Source organism: Corvus hawaiiensis, chromosome 26 (genome assembly GCF_020740725.1).
Source record: "Corvus hawaiiensis isolate bCorHaw1 chromosome 26, bCorHaw1.pri.cur, whole genome shotgun sequence".
NCBI classification, from domain to species: Eukaryota; Metazoa; Chordata; class Aves; order Passeriformes; family Corvidae; genus Corvus; species Corvus hawaiiensis.
The window spans coordinates 7,847,711-7,871,898 of NC_063238.1; the positions used below are offsets into that span (position 1 = coordinate 7,847,711).

A 24,188-nucleotide genomic window follows, 5' to 3' on the forward strand; every position below is an offset into this window, starting at 1 on the left:
ATTTTCAAAATATCAAGCATTGACATTATGGCCAAAATTGTTTTAAAAAGGGTCAGTCAAGTAAAAATATAATTTATAAATTAATTTCCTTACAAACTCATACCTGGGATATGAGTCTTTTCAAGCTCTTCCCTCATAGATTTACCACCATTGCTGAAGTCCAGCGCTCTAACTTGACTAAAATCATTATTCAGTCTTACTATTTCTAAGCAGAGCGTGGAAGAATAAGTTAACAATTTTTTCATATAAAAGGAAAAATAGACTCTAACTTCCTTTTATTACAACATCAATGAAAATATAAACAATAAAAGATACTCAGCAAAGTTGCAAAGCTGTATGTAAATTTCCAGCTCCTCCCCTCTTTTCATATTAAAATTAAACATTACTGGATATTTTAAGACACTCTTAAAAGCATGTGTTGACAAGGAAAACTGCAAAATTTTACAAGGATCAGTATACACAAAAACTATTATACAAATATTTCAAATTATTTTTAAATAACCACATATGCACTATGTTGAAAGATTACAAAATACCTTGTTCACTGATTACTGTTATTTCATTTGTTAAATATTCAGACAACCAGTACTTTTGTTTCAATCTGCTTTTATGCAATGAATAGCACTAAGGTTCTCAGCAAATTACCAATTAATGACATAATTACATAAATCATGTAAATTCTAACATATTCTTAATAGACCTGTTTACAAGGAAAGTATGTAAAATAATATATTGTAAAATGTTAGTATTATGCAATAATCTCAAGACAGAAATCCTGCTGCGTCCTGATTTCCACCTGGTCATGATCCCTACAAGGGGAAATCCCTACAGAGGAAAATCTCATTTGTCAGCCCCAATTAGCCTGAAGCAAGATGGGTGCAAAACACCTGATTTTCCAATACAGCAATGCCCGGAGCATGTGACAAAATCTGGCACCTAAGGGAATTCATGGCAAAGATTTAGGCTCTTACAGCTTGGGAGCACACAAACCAGTGTCCAGAATTTTATAAATCATGTAGTTGAACTTGTAGACTCTTGTTCTAAGGTCCAATTCAAGTGGCTTCACACTTGTTTTGAGCTAGTTTTAAAATTCCTTCTTTTTTCCACTCAATCCCACATTACAAATGTCCAATGCTGGCAATACAAGAAGAAAATATACAATTTATAACATCAAATGTGGGTGTAATGAAATGTCAGAAATGGCTACTATTGGAGTCAGTTAATTAAAAAGTTGAGTTCAAAATTAGCATAGGTGGATAGGTTTACAATATTTTCTAAATAACTGCTTTAAACGGTCATTCTAAAAATTAAATACTGTCAAAGTGGTTATTTTCACATAATGCTTAAAGGTAGTCAACTTGCTATCTTAACTGGTTCTTTGAAGCTTAGGAGTATTACAAACCATTCTTATTCTGCAACAAAGTCCAGCCATTTCCTCTATTTTTCCCCATAAAAACCTTCAAGAGCATTCTCCACAAACAACCCTCAAGAGAGAGCACAGATTTAGAACTTAAGCATCAAAGAAAAACATATAAATACTATTTTTATTCAGAAATATAAGCATTGCAAAACAAAAATAGGTAAAAAGCACTGGTTTTGAGCAGTTTCCTAGATGTTGACAGGTAATATTCTCATATTTAACAATATACTGAGCAACCTGATACGCAAATACTATTTTATTCACTTAATAATCCTGACAACTTTAACAGCCTTGCTAGACAAAAGGCTTTGCCATGTGAAAAAATTCCTGTAAGTCAATTTCTCCACTGCATCTACCTGCATAAACACTTCTAACCTGCAGCACCATGAAACAAATGTAAGCTAATTAAGGTGGCTTATCCACTTGGATGTGAAAAAGGGAGAGGATACTTTGCATTTACCATACAAAGCACATGGGCCAGGTTAGCACTAAACAGCCAACAGGCAGCACTTGCTACCCTTCTGCACATTGTTCAAAGCCTGGATAACAGAATATTTATTTAGTGTCAAGTTTTAAACACTAGGGCTTTGTGTTCTTTCCTTAATTTACGATGTTCCATCCTTAACTACACAGAAAATTAGCAAATGATGTTAAAAATGCAATACTGAAAAAGGAAACACAAATCTGTAAGCCAAAATCATTATTAACATTTTTTCTTTCCTTTTTATTTCCCTTCTCCAGAAGAACTGCAAGTCAGAAAAATTTATGATTGTTTGCATAGCCTCCCACACATAATTATTACTATGATTGTGCATTTATAATACGTTATAGTAGATATACAAGGTCATCTGCTAAACAAAATTAGTTTGCTGATAGAAAGCCAGCACCCACTTACCTTAAACTGAGCTCAGCACTTGTGTTACCACAGCCTGTAACTCTCCCAAGAGCAAGAGTTTTAATTCATACAACTAGCATAAAAAACCCCCAAACAACAAAACACCAAGCTTCAGTACATTCTCCATACATTGCTGTAGTATCTCTTGCTTATTTAACTGCCTAATGTCAGAAGAAAAATCCAGATCGGATACACATGGTAGAAAGCATTTGTGTTTCCTGAAGTCACAGATGCTTATGCTGCATTCTATACAAGCAGATACAAGAAACCAACAAGGAAATCTTGCCTTTATTAGCCTCATCTTGAGACATACATCCTAACTGACCACGAGAAAGACAGTATTTAATGTATTTCATGCTGCTGTCACATCATTATGATACCTGCTTATCTGATGGTAACCGAACAGGGAATACAGCAACACATCTGCCCAAAATGACTGATCTGTACACAACAGCTTTCCCCAGCTCTCAAATTACATTGCAATACAGGTGGGTTTTACCTCTCCCATCTGACCATTAAATGAAATTTAAATCTTTCTAATGCTTCAATACGTTCTTCTTCTATACTGCCATCTAAATGCAACCTATACCAGTAACTGTTAGGAAAATTTGATTTCTTCTATAGCCAATCAATTGAGACTAACTAATAATGAATTTTTTTTAAAAGGGGCAGGGGTGAAATACTGGCAAGAAAACTTTTTGCAATAAGAATTTCAACAGGTATGCAAGCAATGTACTCTTTATTCTCTTCAATTCAAAGTTATTCTATACATTATAAGCATTGTGATTTCTCTTTGCCATATAAAACACTCTCCTACTTTCAAATTAAATACTGCTGAAGGTGGTCACAGAAATCTGGGGTTCAAAGCTTCCAAAAGTTTTCAGCCATTTCAGATTTATGGGTATTAAGGGTTTTTTCCCCTATAAATATATTTTCATTAGTATCACAAGAAAGCAAGCAAAAGCTTTGCTACAAAGGTCAATGCAGTATTTTGTTTGAAGATTGGCAATTAAAATATCAGACATTTACCAACAAACGACAAAGTAAAACATCCCACATATTTCTAAAAATGCTGGACAAACTGGAAGACTACAATTGTAGTCACAGACACTTAATTCTGCAGCTCTGTAAAATTTAATATAAATTAACTGTAAGGAATATGAAGGCATCTAATGAAAACTGCACGTCCAATTTAATATAAAATCAGTAAATATTTTCCATATAAAAAACATTGATTGCTACTAATTTTCTCCTATTTTAAATTCTCACACCAGAAACTGCATGAGAAAGCAGCAACCTTGCCTTCTAAAATAATCATTCTAAAATAATAGAAGTCAAAGCTCCTGTGGCTTTCAACCCATATTTTTAAAATACTTTAAAAACAATATACTGACTGTATTTGTATAGTCACAAACAAGCAAACTAAAAATTTAGTTTTCAGGTTCCTGAACTAATTTCAAACAATTTGTGTGGACTCACAAGAAAATTGGGATACTGTTCAGTTTTCTTTGCTTATTTACACGTCATACTCAGCCTAATGTGTTTTGCTGTTAAATGCTTTTTTTTAGAACAGATGAACAAACAAACAAACCAACCTGCCATGCTGATATAACTGAAGGTTCAACTAAATCTTATTACCACCCATACTAGCCAAGTTCTGCTTGCAATCACAACCATTAATAGAATACATGAAAACCAAACTCCTCTAACCCAAACTTTCGGAGAGTTTTGAGAGCTCCACTCACCACTGGTGAGTGTTAACAGGAACAACCCCTGGCAAGAGTGAGCACTTCCAAAAACAAGACTATATTCCAGAAACAAGGTACCCTACGCAAAGTTATTTACTTACCCTAGGTCTTTGCACCCACCCCTAACCCCTTCTTCTCTTCTGACAAATTCTTCATTCCCACTCGAATTGTTTTTGAGCAGATGTCTACACACAATAAAACCAACAAGGAAGTTGCATGATATCAAATTAGAACTCTGTTGGCTGGAATTTCATCTCTGTAGCCCACATTAAACTAATTCACTGTTTATTGATCTCCTATCTCAGTGCCTGTAGCTTTCTTGTGATTCAAGCAATCCACCTTGATTTCCCTTGAAAATTTTCCAGTTTATCAATTCATATTTTAACTACTTTGTATAAACTTCATTATATAGAATTCCTATAGCAGATGTTTCCCTTCTCTTTTTGGCTATCTAGCTCCATTACTGAAGCATCTACAATAGAATTCAATGTTCCATAACAAATTTTTAATTCACACTGAGACGTGCTATTATCCAAAAACAGTGATGAAATTCTTATTTCTAATTCAAATCTGTTTCTAAAATTAAGATCAAAAACTTCCCAAACAAAATAAAACAACCCAAGCTTGCTTATTTCCTACATCTCAGACATTGCAAGTTTTTTGCACTTGCTAACAAACTGCTCAGTAACATGCCAGATATCTGCTAGCATTTATTTTTATAATGTTTGGGCATTTATTTATTTTCTTTGCCTTACACTTTATATATCTTTTTTTTTAATAACCATTACATTTATATGTGGTTAACTTTCTTATATCTTAATCCCCAAATATTTGGAAGAAAAGGTGACCAATGCTCTCATCATAAACCCTGAGCAGTGGTATTAGCCTATCACAACACTTCACTTACTTAACACTAACACATTTTTATTACTTTTAAAAGATTATACAGTACCCTGAACTGGATGATGTAGAGGAAGTTTTTTTGAAACAGGCATGTCAAATTGTTTAAAATTGTCATGCCAAAGTAAGTGAAAATTTATTTATTTTTAAAAGAAGTTAAAATTTCAGCCTGCAACTACTAGTGTTAAAACTTGAGTATCAACTTCATATAGGAAACCAATACAAACTTAAGCAAAGCAGGCATTACAAAAAACAACTTGATATAATTTTAATAGTGATTTGTTTGAGTACATTATTCATGTTTTAAAAGGACAGCTCAATTTCAGCTTGATACCTGAAAAAAACTGCAGGACACAATTATAAACTGCCTTTTCTATACCAGTAACTTCATGATAGCAGACAGAATTCACATACATGGAAAGTATTTTTGGAACAACTGTCATAAAACAGTGTCACAAGAAAACAATTTGAATTTGCAAAACTATATTAAATATTTCAATTTCTCAAGAAATAGAAGACATTAAATTCTAATTTCCAATTAGTCTTTAATATATTCAGTATTACATTAGAAATACATAATCACAGCTTCCCACTTCCATAGAAGGCCCACCTTAAAAACTAAAAAAATTTAGAACAGCCCTTGTGATATGATTGTCATATTAAAGAAATGACTGAAGACTTAGTTTGAAAACAGACAAATCAGTGGGAATAAACCATATGACAGTAGCTTCTGAATACAACAGATGTTAGCTAACTTAAAAATAAATGTTTCTGTAGAATTTTTAAGCACTTATAAATTAAGTGCTTTTCTTTGAACAAGTAAAAAGAATCTATCTGAGAAATCAGTGAATCACAAAATAAGTTATTTATTAAAATTATATTTCACAAGAGAATTATCATTGTCATGTCTATATTAAGGATTAACATATAAATATGTATTTACAAAATGCAGTCATGCTAGAACACTTTATAATCAAGGCTGTTACAAAATGCTTCAGTTAATGTTTGCTAGAAAGACAAATGTTATACTGTTAACAGTAGAGATTATTACACTTAAGCTTTGTAAGTTTTGTGCATAAAATGCACAAATTGAAGCACATACAGAAACCAACTACACAACCACAGATACATGTTTTCTTCTACATATTTACACACCTGCAAAATACTTGCCATCCTGTCACAAAAATGGAAAAATTATTGAATGGCTTTCAACTACTGAAACAGCATTGCATGCCTAACTCTAGTTCAATCTTTATAGTGTCCATTTGGGAAGTTTCCCTCAATGCCATAAATTCTTGTTATATTAATACTGATGATTTCATGGACATTTTCGAAAGCCAATCAGATTAGTCTCTCAGTCACTGGTTCTGTAAATCCAAAATAACACAAGTCTTTTTTCCCTGAACCCCTTCATTCTGTGACGTGCCATCAACATCATCTGCAGATTCGCTCTCTTCTTCTTCTAGTATTTCAAAAGGAGTCAATACATCATAGAGAAATGAGAGAAAGCCATAAAACCAATCAGAGCTTTCCTCTGCTAAAATATTAAGGACTTCCTCAAGGGAATCAATATTTTCATTACTGCCATCTTTGGTCAGGCCTATACAAGAATAGAGGAAAGAGAGAGAGAGAGGGAAGGGGAAAAAAGAGACAGCAGTTAGGTGGAAAGAGGAAACTGTAAAAGGAGGATCTGTGAAAGACATCTCTTGTCACAGACAGAAGTCTTTACAGGAATGCTAACTAGGAAATAGAAGGATGTTAAGAAAGTTGAATCTTTCCAATACAGACTATAATTTGGGCAATAAACATGCAAAACATTAGGCCACAATCTTACTTAAAAAAAAAAAAAAAAAAAAAAAAAAAAAAAAAAGCAGTAGCTTTGCTTTCCCTTGTTCCTAGTCCTAAGACTAAACCACTTATATTCAGGTTTTTTACCACATCATTCACCTTTAGACAACTTTTTATCAGTAATCTTCTACTACTTTAAAATCACTCAATTTGCCTTTTTTATTTTTTTAAACCATCATGTTCAAATTTGAGAGCTTGCAACTGATGGCTGAGAATAACATTTAAAAGCAAAGAGTATTTAAAAAAACCTGTCACAGACACACTGTTAAGGATAACATTCTATCATGCAGAATTTTGAATTTTGCTTAGAAGTGAGGATTCTAATTGCTGGGGGGAGGGTGTAGTTTTGCAGTTTGTTTGCTTGTTTGGGTTTTTTAACAAGTTTCTCAATCATTTTTTTCTATGATAGATATTCTACACAATATACTTGATCCTCGGGAATTATTTCCACACCTGAGGATATACAGAACACTAGATAAAAATGAATAGGTAGCCAATACAGGGTATAAGTTTTGTTATATAGAAAATCTAAAGCAGGGTAAAGAGCTAAAGTAGAGATGGCCGGAACAGGAAAGAGTTCATCACTGCTAAACTCCCTAATATTAAAAGTTACTACTTTATGTTACAAGACCCACTAATCTAACTGGCATTTGTAAAGTACAAATAATCCATGGCTAATGCTTTTTTCCCTCCTGTTTTTTGGGGAGATCTTGCTCGGGTTGTTTTTTTTTTTAATTAAAATCACTGTTTTACAGTTGTTACTACACAACTTTTCAAATTTTCCATTCTAGGAAAAGCACAACAGAATGACCCAGCAACAACAAACAATTACTGGTATGCTTTAAAGCTGCAGAGGGAGGAATTTCCCCCACTTCTAACCAGAACAAACCTCCATTTGTGTTGAAAGGACAAGCAGAAAAGTGAGCTAAAGGTGAAGACAGATTGTTGAAACATAAAATTAAGTGAACACATTGCACATGCAGATTACAAAGCAATATTAGATGCAGGTTAATGAAACATTCAAGATAGAGAAGTTCATGGCAGAGACATTTAACACATTTCAACATGTTTTTCTTACAGCACATAGTGAAAGTATCAATGATAATTCTGAGGAAACTTCCAAGTCCATGATATTCCACATCCTTGTACCTGGATGTCCAGAACCTCTACTTGAGTGACCAGCCATTCTCTTTAATTTTTCACTGGATAGCCCAAAGGTTTAAAAATGACAGATTGAATCCAGGAGGCAATCAAGGTATTATAAATATCCCTCTCCAACTTCTTCCATGGCTTAGTTCTATAAAAATTAAATTTTATAAACAACTTTATGCACAGTAGTCAGTCATTCTAATTTGTTTTCAAAATTTGGATCAAGCAAGATGCAAAGGCATACTAAAGTAAGGGTATTTACTGAAGAACAAAATCTCAATTTAAGAATGGACACTTGAATCCAAAAATCCTTAAAGTACAATCTAAGTTATAAATACAGAATTAATAATACTTGTGTCATTCTAGTCTGTCAGAATCTCATCTAAAAAAAACCCCAAACCCAAAACAAAACAACCCAACCAAAAAAACCAACAAAACCCCCCCCCAAAACAACACACTACTCCCAAATGACCTCAGGCTTTAGAAGTTATTTCTGTTCACGTGCATAATAATATAGATACCCCTGTTCTTGCACTAAGTCAAGAATAAGACCTTTGGGCAATTACCTTTATAAAATAGAGTCCAGCAGCATATTTTCTTTGAAAATACTAGGACACCAAAGGGAACCACAGGAACTGGAAGCATGTGTCTTCACCAAAAAAACACAGCAGACAAAAAAACCTAAACCCTTTCTTTACAATTCTTTGCAAAAATTATACAAGATTAAGATAATGGCCTTTGAATTGAACAAAAAAACCCAAGAACAAAACCAAAAAAACCCTCAGACAACACTTCAGCCTGAGTTAAAGAAAAAAACACAGTATTTCATATGTTTTATCTTTTTTTCTAAGAAAGAGTACAAAAAAACCCCCAACTAATTAATACTCTACTTTTCATTCTCATTCACCCCCATAATCAAGAAGAATTGCTTTTCAAAGTGAAAACTGATAAGCTCACAAAAGCATCGTAACAAGTGTCTGAAAACAGTGACAAAACCAGAGCTGCCCAAGCAGGCAGCCATACCCTACTAAAGCAGGGACTCACAGGATATAGCTATTTTATTTCAAGAGAAGTCTTAACATGACAATTTAAATCCAAATGAACAAAGGAGTCAAAATATTTATCTGTTCAAAAGTTAACACAAGTACTACGGCACAGGACTTCCCTACATGCATTTAACAAGACAAAGCCTTTCTTCCCCTGTAAACACCTCTTTTTATGAGAATGAGCACAAGCCAACCTTCAATACTTGAAAGTGCTACAGTAGAACATGAGAAAAATAGGGATGAGCATGAAACTTATCCTAAACAGCTGAACTGTGCAAAACCATTCTTTTAACACTTATTATGTCACTACAGATTTTTTGAATGCGCAATCTCAGCGTGACTGCCTGCAAACATATTTTTCTACTGTAGGTGAACCAGCGGAAAAGAATATTTTTTACTTGGATTCTACTGCTTATAACCCTTTGACTGCTGATAAACTAGGATGGGGTTTTTCCATTTTCTGCATAGCTGGATCACACTGAACTAAAAGCACAAGTACAATAAAGGGATTGTTTTCTGTAGCTGCACTTCTGTAACTATACTAACTACTGCAACCGTTTAAGTAGAATTTCTCAGGATATTGCTGCTTGTTAAAAGGGACTGAAGCACAAAAGAAACAGCTTGGCTCCAAAGTCTCTATTACAACAGACATTGCTACTCCTATACACGCCATGTTTTGGTAATACCACTAAAGCCACTGCTTCCCTGTACTGATCTAAAGCAAGGTCAGAGGTATAGCACTCCCCCTAAGAATAACACCCTTCAGAGGACAATCAAGAGTGAAGTGGACAAAAACTGGGAAGCAAAGTACTGCAAACAGCAGCCCCCAAAAGAGCAGAGTACAAAGCCTCTCCTCCCATTACCAGAAGGAATTCTGCAAACAGAACCTAACAAATATCTATGGAAAAGACAAAATCTGCAAGATAATGGCAGACTAGCTTCAACAAGTTTGCATTCCCACTACAGATAATTTGTTAATAAATGCTACAATACTCCATAAGTACTTGGGGTTAGTTGACTGGAGGGGTGCAGTTGGCTTGGGTTTTATGAGTTTTTTACTTCTCTTACATGGGGAGTGGGGGAAGAGGGGAAGAACAAACTTCTTGCACACCCTTTTCAAAATTATACAAATCCCTCAAGAGAACTTACTCATGAAACCTCCTTTGATTCCAACAAATAAAAAGAACAGATCCTATCATATCATCTACAAACAAGAAATAAAATAATAAATTCTAATTCTTTTATTTAGGTATGGCCAAGTAGTACAGAAAATTATTAAATTATCAACTACTAAACCATTATTTGAAATACAAAATAAACTCGTGCCAGTAGAAGCATTTCTCAAAATGTTAATTAAGTTAATTTAAACTTCCAAGATATTTACCATTAATATGAAATTCAATCTTGAAATTTGTAGTGAAAACTAAAGGTTACGGTAGTGGACAACATTAAACCACTGTGCATGTCAAAACTTCAATATACAATACTAGTGCTGTAATAGCTAAAGAACAGAAGAGAAAAAAGCATATGAATTCCCATCATTAAACATCAAAGTACAGTAATGCCTTTTGTATTGCAGAAACCACTTGCTGTTATGGCACTCCGACCCAGAGAAAAATCCCAGAGAGTAATAAGCCTTCAAACACAGCATATGTACTAACAAAATCCTCATAAATAAAAGGAGCTTTGCATTCAATATTCAGAAAGTTACCCTAATGCAGTTGAACATAGGCTTACTATACAGTTTCTGTTACTACAAAGACTTAATTCTGGAAGACAAATTCCTCAAGAAGGAATCCAATCTTCTAGTTTCTGCATCAACGAAATAATCTCAGTCTGCATTGCAGTGCTCATTTTTTATTTCATATTAAATTTTAACTGCAAACAAGCACAGTAACTTACACGGAAATTCAGTTAATAATATAACATGCTAGTTATTAGAAAAAATGTATTTTCTATATTAATAATTTTCTCAGTGTCACAAAACTTAGAATTTATCATTTCTGTCATGCTGTAAAAATTATTCTCAAATTTAAATGAGATTAAATCCTATTTCTAAGCAACTTTTCAAAAATAATAAAAATAAATTTTGATCTGTGACCTTTTAATGTCACATTTGAAGTATAAGGTTTAAATGTATGATAAGACAAGCTTATAATAGAAACACTTTCATGTACTGGCAGAACTCCCGGCTATATCAGGCTGCATAAAACAGAGACGTAACAAAGCAGCAGAATGTTTCTGGCTGTATATGACCATCAAGGAAGGGATATCCAGTTTCTGTACACTACAGAATAGACAGAGAAAGATTAGGATTATAACTATACCAAGTATTATCTTAGTCACCAATTATAATTAACACCCAATCTGTAGCTCTGAAGCCATTCAGAATGCTGGAGATTCTTTGGAGTGACTCTCACTCTGCAAACTGATTCAGTTGATTACATGGGTTTTCTATAAACTGTGAAGGGATTAAACAAATGAACACATATCCTCCCAAACTCTTGCTTATATCTCCAGATAAAAGTAGGAAAAAAAAATTACGATAAGCTGATTTTTATGGAGTATGAATTTGAAATAGCAAACCATAACATCCTAATGTACTGCTGATAACTGACCAGTTTGATACATTCCATTTTGTCCACTGCTCAAGCTATTAGTTACTATGCTGGGGGTTTTGTTGTTTTGTTCATTTTTTAATTTGAATTGTTTGTGTGCTCAGCATAGGTTCAAATTTGAGCAAACCAACTAAAGAAAAATAAACTTAAGTAAAATTTCTACCATCAGGTATGCAAGAAGTATCTATCCAATGCTTGACTGTGAAGCTGGAGAAGGCAGTGCTTTAAAAGATGTAAGTAAAGAACAGTATCATAAAGCATGTCTAGTGATTGACATTTCCCTTTGAAGATACACAGTGAGCAGAAAGACATTCTCATAAATTACAAGGAAGAGAAACCTCAACCAAATGTTTCAATGTCAGAGAAGAAAAATTCATGTCATGTACTGTTTCTAAAGGGCAAAGAAAATGAACAGACTTGTGGAGAATTCAGAATAGAGGAAAGACAGTACAAAAGTACACTACACAACTAGTCATCTAAGAAGTACAAAGGCACGTTTAAAGTGGACCTGGCTTAACATGTTAACAAAAACAGTGTTTTCACTCTTGAAGCACCCTAGGTCCTGCATCTGAGAAATTCGCTGATAATCACAACCATCTTTCAACATTCAATACAGCAGCATCAACCACCTAATTTCAAAATCATCCTGTAAGTAATTAAATGCTTTCCACTAACATTGCTATATTAGAAGAAAAAGAACAAAAAATGCTATGAGGTACACACCCAATCCTACAACTTGCATTAAGAAAAAAAACCCATCACAATGAAATCAATTTAAGTTTTCAAACTAGGAAAAATAAACAAACAAACAAACCAGAAATATTGTTTTGACTTAAAAAAAAAAAAAAAGCCAAACATGAACATGCCAACTAAATTATATAGATTGTTCCACCTGTATTTGTACTTGCCTAGCAATACTTTAGCATCTTCTACATCAAAATCTCCATCTCCATCAGCATCATATATCCCAAGCTTGCCTAGAAGTGCAAAGAGAGGAAGACAAGACAATTAGGGATCTGGCCATTTGTTTCCAGGACAGTTTTCAATGTGCAATGGTTGACCGCCAATGCTAGGTTGCTACCATATGTTTTTTAACAATTTAGCTGTAATCTTCTTAGCCACATTTTAAATTTCCTGGGAAATACTAGAAATATTTCAAGTTTCTTTCTGTATTTCCTGGACCTGAGACCAAATACAAGTTTGTCTTTTTCCTGCACATTTATTTTGCAGCCAGCAGATTTAAAACATGTCTGTAATTATGGACCTTACATGGACATGCTTTGCTCAGAATAAAATTTAAGTTCACAAGAAGCATTCAACATGTTTAAGAAAAAACAGTAAAACAAAAATTCATAAAAGAATCACCATTTGTTTTCTGATTACATTCTTCCTGCAATTCTAAATTCTTGGAGAAGAATTAGAATTAGAAGGTACATAGGTATATAATGTTCAGCGCCAAGTCAGTAGAAAGTAAACAGCCTACTTCCCAGACGAAGGAAAACCATTCATAAATTTTACCAACAATTGTATAACCTTCCATGCAGACAAAAAAAGTTGTCCATCCTTTCATATATTACTAATAAATCAGTTTTCTCACTTTTTGTTCTTGAAACTGCAGCTCTATCAGCCCTAGGTATATGCAAAAGGAGAGCTCCTAAAATATTAAAAAGTTTCTATTAAAAGGGAATTTTCAGCATAGAATTGTGGTATCCAGGATTTGAAGTGTCCTGGGACCACCAAACAAGTAGAGAGTTATCTAATTATAGGCTTGATAAAATTCAGACACAACTTGCAACAGGATCAAACCCTGCAGAGCTTGCAGAACTCTGTGTCCTTATAGTCTGACAGTTTACTACACTTGTCATTCTCTACATGGAGATAGAACTTTCTTGCTATCAAAATAAATGAAACATAGTTCTTAATATGGCACTTAGAAAATTAGAAAACAGTTTTGTGGAAGAAAAAATTCAGACTTGGGTCTAGAATAGACACACAAATATGTCCATCACCACTGTATGGAAGCAACCCATTAGAAAGGAGCCGTATCTGTTCAGGGATAAACACAGCAGACTGGTGTAAAAATTTAACTCTCTAGAAATAAGAATTATATTATCTTCAAAATCATGAAGAATGAGACATGAGAAATGACTGAGCTTCATGTCATTGCAGAAGAAGAGTAATTCTTAAAAAAAAATTAAAACCATAATAAAGTAAACCAACACTTTCAGCCAAGAGACTGTAAAAAGCAAGTCTATTTCTCTAATATCCTACCTTGTAGGACCTCTGACAAGTTATAACGGAAATCCTTTGCTTTGGCTGCATGCATGGTAAAAATACAAAAAACATTATTTGCATCACTAGACCCAATTAAGTTTCAAACCAGAAGCTTCTCTTAAAAAAATCAGTCCAGATCAAAAAAAAGCATGTACTAACAGATTTGTAAATTTTGTAAAGCCACCAGGTGCAAAAGTGCATGTTGAATCCTACAACATCAGGGACATCAGCTGTACCTATGGACATACATCTAGAAATTTGAGATATTAATTTGTTAAACCTTAAATATTATATTAACAGTACTGTCTTCAAATTGTCATATTGAGAGACAGTTATCACCGCTATAAGGTCAAAACTGAGGACAACTGAGGTCATTCAGCATCTCACTTGTGAGAGGATGACTGATCAGTTGTCCTGACCCTACATGCACCACAGTCCATCAGAAGAGAGCTAACATTAGCTGTCAGCTTTCAATCACTGCTGAGAATTTCTGAGAGCTTTAATTCAAACTGCATATTTAGCTGACCTCTCCAATGAACTACAGTATACCCCAGCCAGGGTCAACCCGCTACAACCTGTTACAAAGACATCCTACAGGATATTAATACCCTTTTTGAGAACCCCATTTTAACATCATAGTAGTGTTCAGCATTAAAACATACATTTTGAACTACACTGCCTATTCTTATCATGTAGGTCATTTGCAAATGCTGCAGTAGACAAATCATCTATCTAAAAATATAAAGTGACGTTCATTTAATGCATATCATAATATTACTAGAAAAATCTTAAGATTTAAAATTCTTACCTAGAACTTCTTCATAATCTACAAGTTCAAACCAGACAACTGCTACTGATGTCCAAACTCCCAGCAAAGCAATTACCATAAACCAGGTGAAAAATGAGCTTCCAGAGAGGCCTTCCTTCTTTCCATTCTTGCTTCCTCCATGCTTAGTCTCTGTTTAAAAAAAGACAGGAAAGAAAATGTATGTAAGAGTTAGAAAACTATTATTGAGGATACAATTATAAAACTTGTTGCTTATGACTACACAGAATACAAGACATTTGAGCAACAATTTTTTGGTGGGTTTTGTTGCTGTCGTGGAGTTTTTTGGTTGTTCTTTTTTTTAAATTTCACCACCTTCACTTGGTTTCCATTTCACTGTGAATTACCATGAGAAGCTTGATAATTATCCAAGCAAAAGCCTCATAACCAACCAAACACCAAAAGCCCCCATCTGATTTGTCTTACAACTTAGCTGGAAATTCTGCCTTGCTCTCCCCTTTGATGTGTATTTACACAGAGCTTCACATTTTTCAGATGCTTTGCATTTGTTCCCTGCGGTTCCCAGACTGCCACCAGAGGACACTGTGGCCAGCAGAAAAGCTTTGCAAGAGAAGCATTTCTCCTTAATCGAGTTTCAAAACCAGTCGAAACAGCTCACAGAACCAACATGAAAATTCAAATAGCCTAAGAAAACCCTAAAACCTGAACTATTTTAAGGGTAAGTCTTCAAATTCAGATACTTAACCAACTAAAATCATCTTCCCTGATGCTTAGAATTAAGCAGAGATTCACTCCATGCTAAATAACTCCAGAATTTCAGTCCTACGGAACATACCAGTAAAAGGATGACACAGAGACATAACACAAATCACTGTTTCACTTATAACTGCACATACAGAAAGTAAATATATATAAAAAATTACACGTAGTTGTAAACAAATGACTGCGAAAGACAGGCCTTGACCTAGCATATGTGTGGCAAGTTTCAAATGGGTATCCTCACTAGAGAAGGCATAAATTGCTTGGTCTGTTGTTTTAGGACTGTTTTAGTGAAAGAGGGAGATATATATGTATATACATATATACATATGAGTAAATAAATATGTACTGAAAAAGATGCCTGCCTGTGGCCTTCCTCCAAAGCTCAAGGTCTGCTCTTCTGTCCCCTGACATTACTGCTGCAAGGGTGGCACTTGGCTGCAGTTTCATGACCATTAACCTATTCCACTTCATTCCATTGTAAGAAGCAACTTTTGCTTGTTCAGCCACATGCAGGCCCAGTTATTCAAGCAAAATTATTTTTTACATGATTTAAAGACTGTTTCAAGAAACTTCGTCATGAATGTTGTGATAATATAAGGAGTTATCCTTATTATACTAATTGCAAGTAGTTTTTGATGTATTTATCACACTGATCATAGAAGAAGACCAAAAAAATACTCTCAAGCTAAATGTCAACACAATTGTTTTTTAGAATAAAATAGGGTAGCTCTGAACGATAAGTAATGAGAGATGGGCGACTGACTTATTTTTGTAACAGGAACTATATATAAGTACTTACTTACCCTGCTTGCCATCAGGTTTACAGCCATAATAAAATACTCTTTTATTACATTAATTGTGCTATATACTGAGTTCAGACCAATAAAGAAACCACTGACCCACATCAACTCTTACTCAGCTCAGCATTTTATTGAAGAAAAGAATTCTTTTATTAAGACTACTCCCTTCAAAGATCAAACACTAACTATTTAAGTTTCTTTTCTACATTAAACACAAATGCCCAATAATATTCAGGGAGAAACTGAGGCAACTCAGCCTCACATCAGGCACACATCATTTGCTACTGCACAGTCCTCTAACTACATATGTGCAGGGTCCATATACACAGCTCATTGTAGTATCTCTCTTGTGAGAAATGTATGGGTAGCCTGAAAATTGAGCGACAGACAAGCAGCGTCTGCATTCAGACATATGCCCAACCATATGAAAATTATTTACAGTACTATTGAGCTGGTAATGTTAATATTGAGAAATAAACAATTACAGTATGTAATATCAGGGCTTCACTACACCTGTGTACCAAGGCAGTTAATGAAAGCTTTGTATATATTTAAATGAAAGCCTTAGGTTAAAAACAATTTAAATTATTCCAGATTGCAACTTGGTTCTAGAGCAAACAGGAAAGAGGATCTTATTGCATTTCACACTCATTTGCCTGTTTTCTACCGTTTACTGCTAGTTGCCTCTGAGGAAAGAAGCTTTACTTATCAGAAGAACAGGAAAATGAAGGAAAAGACAACTTACTTAAGTAATCAAGGAGCACTATTCATACTTTTTTCAAGTATCAAAGACTGTTTCATGTGAATTCCTCAAAAATAGATTCTGCTATAAGAATGTAGTTCATAAAAATATATTTTTATGCTGTGGTTTTCTACCTTATAGCAAAATTATTTACAAAACTCTTGAACAACAACTCAACCACGGCAGCTTGATCACGCAACACTTTTATATAAATGGAGGTTATGTAACAAAAAATTTACCTATGATCTGCACAAATAATGCTACATGCAGGGTTAGAACAAAACACTGCGAGGACTGAAGCTGGCTCAGAGCTCATTCCAAACAGTTAATTCTCAACTCAAGCCTTTTCCCTGCACATGCTGCCAGCCATGTCAGAAGTAGGTCACTTGCCATATCTGGTAAGCCTGTGCTTACACCACCAGATGTCTTTATGCAGACATCAGAAAGTCTTAAAGCACGGTCTATTGCTCAACAGCAAATCTATAAAATCCTATACCTCACCCACCCCCCATTAAGTCACATCTAGCTAAAAATGTAGGAAAACCTTTTTAGTTTAGCCTACCTTCAAGACATCTAGCAGTTTTACATACTCTAAAAATAACTTTGAAGACAGATATTTGAAGACAAAACAATGTCTCTTATGTTAATAAGATACTCTATTAGGCAAAAAATTATTTACGATCAACCACCTGCCATAAACTCATGGAACACCCCTAGTCCAGAGAACATGCAATCAAAGTGAACAGAAGCAGCCTGTAACATTCTAGAACAGCAAACTGGCAAGAAAACAAACAGACAACAGTAAGCCAGTCATTTTGCCAATTATAAAATCAGACATAACCAGTATTTGCAAGTACATATTTTCCATTTGCTCACAAAAAAAAGGTTAGGATTATACCTGTGTCGTCAGCCATAACATTAGTGCTTGATTTCCACCAACAGAGCGAGTGTGTCAGTATTTCCAAAAATTAATGCTGAAGGCAGAATAAGAAATACCCTCACTGTAGTCTTGCAACAGGAGCAAACAAGTTTCCTAAAGCCAGCTCAGCTGGAACCCGAAACTGGACCCAAGAAAAACCTCTCCTCCAGTACTATTTTTAGAGCAGTTATCCTCAAGAGCCAAACGCTTTTCAGAACTCATATGGCAATCTGGTTCTGACGACAATGAAATTCACTTACTCCTCCAAACAGAGCATCCTGGGTAGTTGATCCTTTCCCCTCCCCTTAATCCTCCAACATCAAAAACAACAGCAAATGAAACCAAGCACATGTACCGTAGTACTTTTGCTGCAATTTATGCCACAGTGCCTGATCTCTAAGGACATTAAACCCACGCGCATAAGCTGAAACACAAGTCTGGACACAAAGCTTGCCTGCTTGCATTTGTTAAGTTGGCCCTCATCCAAGAAACTTTCTCCATGTTGGCACTCCCCTACCAGGCTTCCTGAGTATCCTGCAGAGACTGCTCATTTCAAACGTACTACTTTAAGAAAAAAAGAGACAACTAATTTCTATAATGTAGTTTTGAGTCTTCTAAAAGAATTACTCGAAACCAACCTCACGCATTCTTGCCAAAGAATTTTTATATCAGAACTGTACACATTGTATTTGCTTCTGGCAGACCCTTTCCAGAAGGGGCTAATACTAACTCATCCCACTCACCCCCCTCCTTAAATTCTGACAACATGCATACTGCCTGTACAATTTAAACCTAATATAAATGATTAATCACCAATACACCCTCTTCTTAAGGACCAGAAAAAGAGGAAAAACCCACTAATACACTTTTCAACTTTTTTTACATCTTCAGTTAGCAAACTATTCTTTTCCTGTTGCTTATCAAACAAAAGCCAGCTCCTCTTAAGTGGAAGTCAGAACCGAACTTACTTCTCATCCACTACAGCACTAATAAAAGCTTTAGGATCTAGCACTCTGCATTTCCATCCCCATGCTTCTTTAAATAACACAGCTAACAGGTAGATGGAGTGAACAGAAGAACGTTACAGCTACTTTGAAAAACAACACATACCTCCTGTGGTTTTAACATCCAGCAATGAATTACCAAATGCAATTCCCAATAGCTCAAGGGAAAAAAATTGAGAAACAGCACTACAGCTTAAGACTTTTCAAATGGATGAAAAGGAACTACAGGCAGTTGATTCTATAACTAGTGTATCTTTCAACTATCTTCAAAGCTACTTGAATACATTAAACCAATCAGCTGCTTCAAGAAAGACCTCCTGACTACTACATTTCAGTAACGTAACTGATGCACATGGGGAAAATTTACACAGAGTGACAGTAACCGAACATGGAGAAATCAAAATTATTAAGAAAAATAATGTTACATGCAGTGATATGTACTCTATTGTTATAAACCATACAGTGTTTTGACAGGCATCAGATTAGGCAATTCATTGCAACTTCACTTCAGCTGCACCTGCACTTGCAGACACCAGATCTCACTACAAGTACATTCATAAAGCATTTAACTGATGCTGAGAACCTCCCAGTCCACTAATATATATTTTGGGGGGATTGGTCTGAATTAGAACTTACCTGGCTGAATACTCATAATTATTTCAGCCCATGTTTTTGCATCTTTCACTCAGATCTAAGTGAACATTCAAGGACAAGCACAAGGCTTATAAGCAAAGTAAGCTGAGAGAATCAAGAAATTGATTTCAAATGTACACTCCAAATCTGAACTAACACGTATATGTCAACCTCCAGCCAAGTACCCACAGCTTTAATCTTGTGCCCTTTAAAAATTAATTGACTGTAAGAATGAAAAGCATCTTCCTTACTGAAAAAGGAGGCTACAGCTAAAATGGGGAAACTCTTCAAACTCATCAAAAGGAAAAAGGACCAAGACAAATATGGACCAAGGTTAGCTCAATATACCAAATGATATCATTTTGGTTAGTTTTATGAAAAACAAAGGTTAAGTTGAACAAATATGTACTTACAATGCAATTTGGGATTGGGATATCTAAGTCAACAGTGTAGACTTCTTACAATGTCTCATTTCTGCTGTGTTCAAATGTTGTGACTGCTGGTTCTTTTTGAAGCAACTCAAATTGCTTCACTAACACTCAAAGTTATTATTCTTCACCTGGTTTATAAACACATTCCAAAATTTTAAAACTATTTTCAAGTTAGTTGTGCTACAACTATGCAGCCCATGTACTTTAATTAATTTTACAGAAGCATAATTGACAATTAAGACTAGCAGCATTAGTTAAATCTCTAGCTCACCACCAAAGTGCAAGCAAAGAAGCCTAGAGGGGAAAAAATAGCCAATTATGAACATAAAATGTCAGGCTTCAAATCATCAAGCTAAGCTTTTGTAATGTGTATAATTATTTCCCACAAAGGTGATTAGGAAGTAATATGGAAGAAATTATAGTTTATCACTTGAAGATAAGGGTGCACACAAGCAGGCACTTACTAGAAATTAAAAAGACACATTAAAAGGAAAAGCAATAAAACACTAACCTCAAAGAAACAACTAAAAATCACATTTCAGAAGTAAAAACTATCAATTAGCTAGATTACAGGGAGACTTCAGAACAAGCTGTTTTAAGAAGGAAATGCAGTGTGATAAAATGCAGATATGGGAGAGAACTAAAAAGCTAAAATAAGGTACAAAAGAACCATGTTATCACCAGTAGAGCAGAACTAGTAGCAGTGCAAAGACAGAAAGCAACCTCTGTTTTATGAGCATGGTCTACTACTGCTTGACATTTTTGCTAAATTATCTTGTCCAATATAATTAATGATAAAGCAAGTGTTGCAAGCCATTTCCAGTAATAGAACTGCAGGTAACTATTTTAAACTGGTTTTACACAGAGGGTTTTTTGAGTTGGGTCAGTAACAAGTATTTTGCTTAAGTGTCTCAGGAAATTCACAGCCTTCTCTGTTGATACTATTTCCCCCTTTCTATTAAAATACAAGCTTTTTTTCACTCTCTCACTACTGAGAGACAGGTCATGTAAGTGTATACACACACACACTTTTTGTAATATGTATTTTATAATTGACTCAATAAGCACATATTGAATTGTTGCATTTTAAGAAGTCCCTAAACCATCATGACTCCAAGTGCTATCCTGAAATAAAAATTTTCATCTTCTATTTTTATTCAGTGTTATTCTACATCAGGAGTAGAATAATACACTTTCAATGGACAAAATTGTGCTTTTATGAACTCTATTTTATTTTTTAAAGTGAGACAGGGTTACTATTTTCTGTGTTTACTTTACAGATGGAACAGAGATTTTTACTAAAATACTTAAAATATCGTTCATGAAATATTCCAATCTTAAATTTTCAAAAATATCAATACTCAGAAATTTTAGTTTGTTTACAAGCAATCATAGCAGCAGAGTCTTTAGAGGTAAGATCTAAAGTTTAACGTAAAGTTTTACTTTCAATAAATTCAATAAAAATTCTTTGCAATACAAAATTGATTCCTCCTTTTAGTTTCTAGGAAACTTTCTTCAGCACTACATCCTTAACAGAAATTAGGAGGTGGGAAAAATAGCTTTTTTAATTACTATTCTCTCATTAAAAACTAGATCTCCAGTCTAAACTTTGTATAATCTAGTCTATATGGTTATAAAGATACCTCTGCAAGCTATCAAATGACTTTAATAACCTATATCAGAAACTTACTGATTAGGAACAGGGAAACTGATGGAACAGAAAAAGCACTAACTTCAAAGGAAACACAAAGACCAAAACATAAATTTGAAATAAAAATTAACTAACAGAAATGCAATTTTGGCTCTCCTGCTGACACTTACCAGATTTTTACATTAGTATTTGAGGAACTTTTCCTTATTTCACATATAATCAATCCAAACATAAACCTTTATGGTCCCTAATTTTCAATCCCTACAAGATTTCTCACAGTAAAATATCCTACTATACATACAATCAAAGAACATAAATACTGAAAGCAAGAGCAAAGTTGTAAGTTCAGGATTAGATGACTAAGCAGGCTGATCATGGAGATGCTGGGAACGGCCAGCTGGAGGGGAAAAAACAAATAAATGGCAAAAAAAGGGATGCATCACAAAATATGTAGAAAACCGCTAGGATCATAAGCACCCCGCTGAACTTCCCTAGTGAAAGGAAGCTCCTCCCCTCATGAGATGAAGTGATTCCATTGAAACATCTCCTCCAAGTCCTCACTTAGTAAGGATGCGAAAGGTCAGACTTAGTTCTCTTCTCTAGGGAACACTGTTTGAACTTCTTTATAGGTCTAAAAGACATTTCTAAGTATACCCAAAGGTATAAGAACAAAACCATTTTAGTTCCCCAAGACTCAAATTTCCGATCCTATTATCTGAAAATATGCTTCAAGTAAAATAAATACATATAGGTTTTTACCTGGCTTATATTCAGTTTATAAAGAGATAGTCAATAACCCAATTTCTGAATATAAGCTGCTACATTTCAAAGTACTTTTAAGCCTAGAGATAGCTTTCTGACTCACAGGGAACACCACAATATTTAGAAGAGTTTTTTAGTTGCAAGCTAAGGTGATGTATTACTAAGTCAGAATTAATTATTCTTCAGAAAAAAAAAATCCAAAACAAGAATAAGATTATAATCTGTCTGATTGACGTTAAGCATTATTTCCAGGCTGGGGTTTTTTACATTTATTTATTTATTATTCTTCAGCAGTTACATTTTTTCTTACCATAAATAAATCCTATTGCTTTCCATTTGCATGATTCTTCTAAGACATATATACACAACAAAAATAATAAAATTTATTCCCAAGAAATCCACTCAGAAAACCCATTCCAATAATGACTAGCTTCAGGGGTGTTGGTTGTTTGGGTTTTTTTAAAAAACCTAAGGATTTGTCTCTAAGAGAAAAACAGTCACAAATGAAAGAAAAGGAGAAATTTAGTGAGAAAGTCTGTCCTAGGAGGTTGCACAGTTTCAAGAGACTTGTCAAAAGCACTTGATCTAAATACAACACAGCAGTGGGCTCTATTTGCAGTGGTGGCTCCACACTTCTCCATGAGGTTTGGAGACACCAGCTGTTTGCCCCTTAAGAGCTGCTGCTGTTAACAACTTTCTTCTCAAGTCTTATTTGTCCAAGCATAACTACTGAAGTCAGAGAAGGAGAAAGGAATACAGAGATGTAAATTCATGAGAGAAAATCCTGAATCTGTACCTGCTTCTTTTCTAAATGTGATAGAAAGATGATCACTTCCAAAACCTAGCCAAATTTTGTCCAAGCCATGTTTTGGCTTTTTATTCAATTTTTGGCTGTTTGGATGACTATCTTTTGGGTAGTTCCTCAAGCAGGATTTATTACAAGTAAGAAATACATACAGATGTGCACACAGCTTAAATGACTAAAAACTACATTGCTTACAACTTCAAAGAGTTTTATAATGAATGCTTTCAACAGGAATATATTTTAAGCAATATTTAATGCATTTATCACTATCTAAATACTTTGGATTACTTTTTTTCTTTTAAACCTTTTCCCCACAAACTTAAAGATAGTACAATAACAGGCTTAAATAGTTAGCACCGGAGGAAAAAAAAAAAAAACCTGTAGTCCTGTAAAGACAGAACAAAAATATTTTTTAATACATTTACCTAATCTAAATAGATTTGTACAGAAAAGTACACATTTTTTCCCAAACACTTCAGTCAATTTTCTCTAGTTTTGTTTTTATGTATATATAAGCACAAAATAGAATTAAAGTCCAAAACTGAATGTAGAACGTGCCTCTTGTAAACTTACTTGAGTCAAACATCAAGACAAGAAGTTCAAGGTTAAGACCACATGCCTAAAAAGAAATTTTAGTTTGCCTCCTGCTATAAGAACAGTATCTCTGTAACACCAATGAGTAGACAAAATACTGATTTTAACTGTACAAATTGCTTAAAGATTTTTAATGGCTGCTATTTTGATTAACCAGCTCTCTCCCACAGAACATCTGGAAATAAAATCTAAAATTATACAATCTACCTATCTTGCATTTGAATGATTTAATGCAGCCAACAGTCCTACATAATTACTAGGTTAATTAAATGGTCGGTTGTATTTAGGACGGAACAGAGTTCAGGGAAGGTAAATGTGGAGAGGAAATACAAGAAATACTTGGGCCTAGAACATGCAAATTTTGCTGGTGGTGACCTTTAAAAAAGATTCTATTACATAA

The 24,188-nt window shown here is 34.3% G+C and overlaps 1 protein-coding gene across 8 annotated transcripts in view; it reads right to left on the reverse strand.

The window, feature by feature from the left end:
* ASPH (aspartate beta-hydroxylase) overlaps window positions 1–24,188 on the reverse strand; it is a 114,780-nt gene that overhangs the window by 83,211 nt on the left and 7,381 nt on the right. For 5 of the 8 annotated variants that reach the window (XM_048286278.1, XM_048286275.1, XM_048286276.1 and 2 more), the window contains exons 2-4: window positions 14,707–14,856; window positions 13,896–13,940; window positions 12,533–12,601 (exon numbers count right to left, since the gene is read on the reverse strand). In XM_048286278.1, coding sequence (XP_048142235.1) covers window positions 12,533–12,601; window positions 13,896–13,940; window positions 14,707–14,856 — 264 coding nt within the window. Of the gene's footprint in view, window positions 1–12,532; window positions 12,602–13,895; window positions 13,941–14,706; window positions 14,857–17,887; window positions 18,159–24,188 lie in introns of those variants that run through there. The other 3 variants (XM_048286274.1, XM_048286277.1, XM_048286273.1) reach the window with 3 other exon arrangements.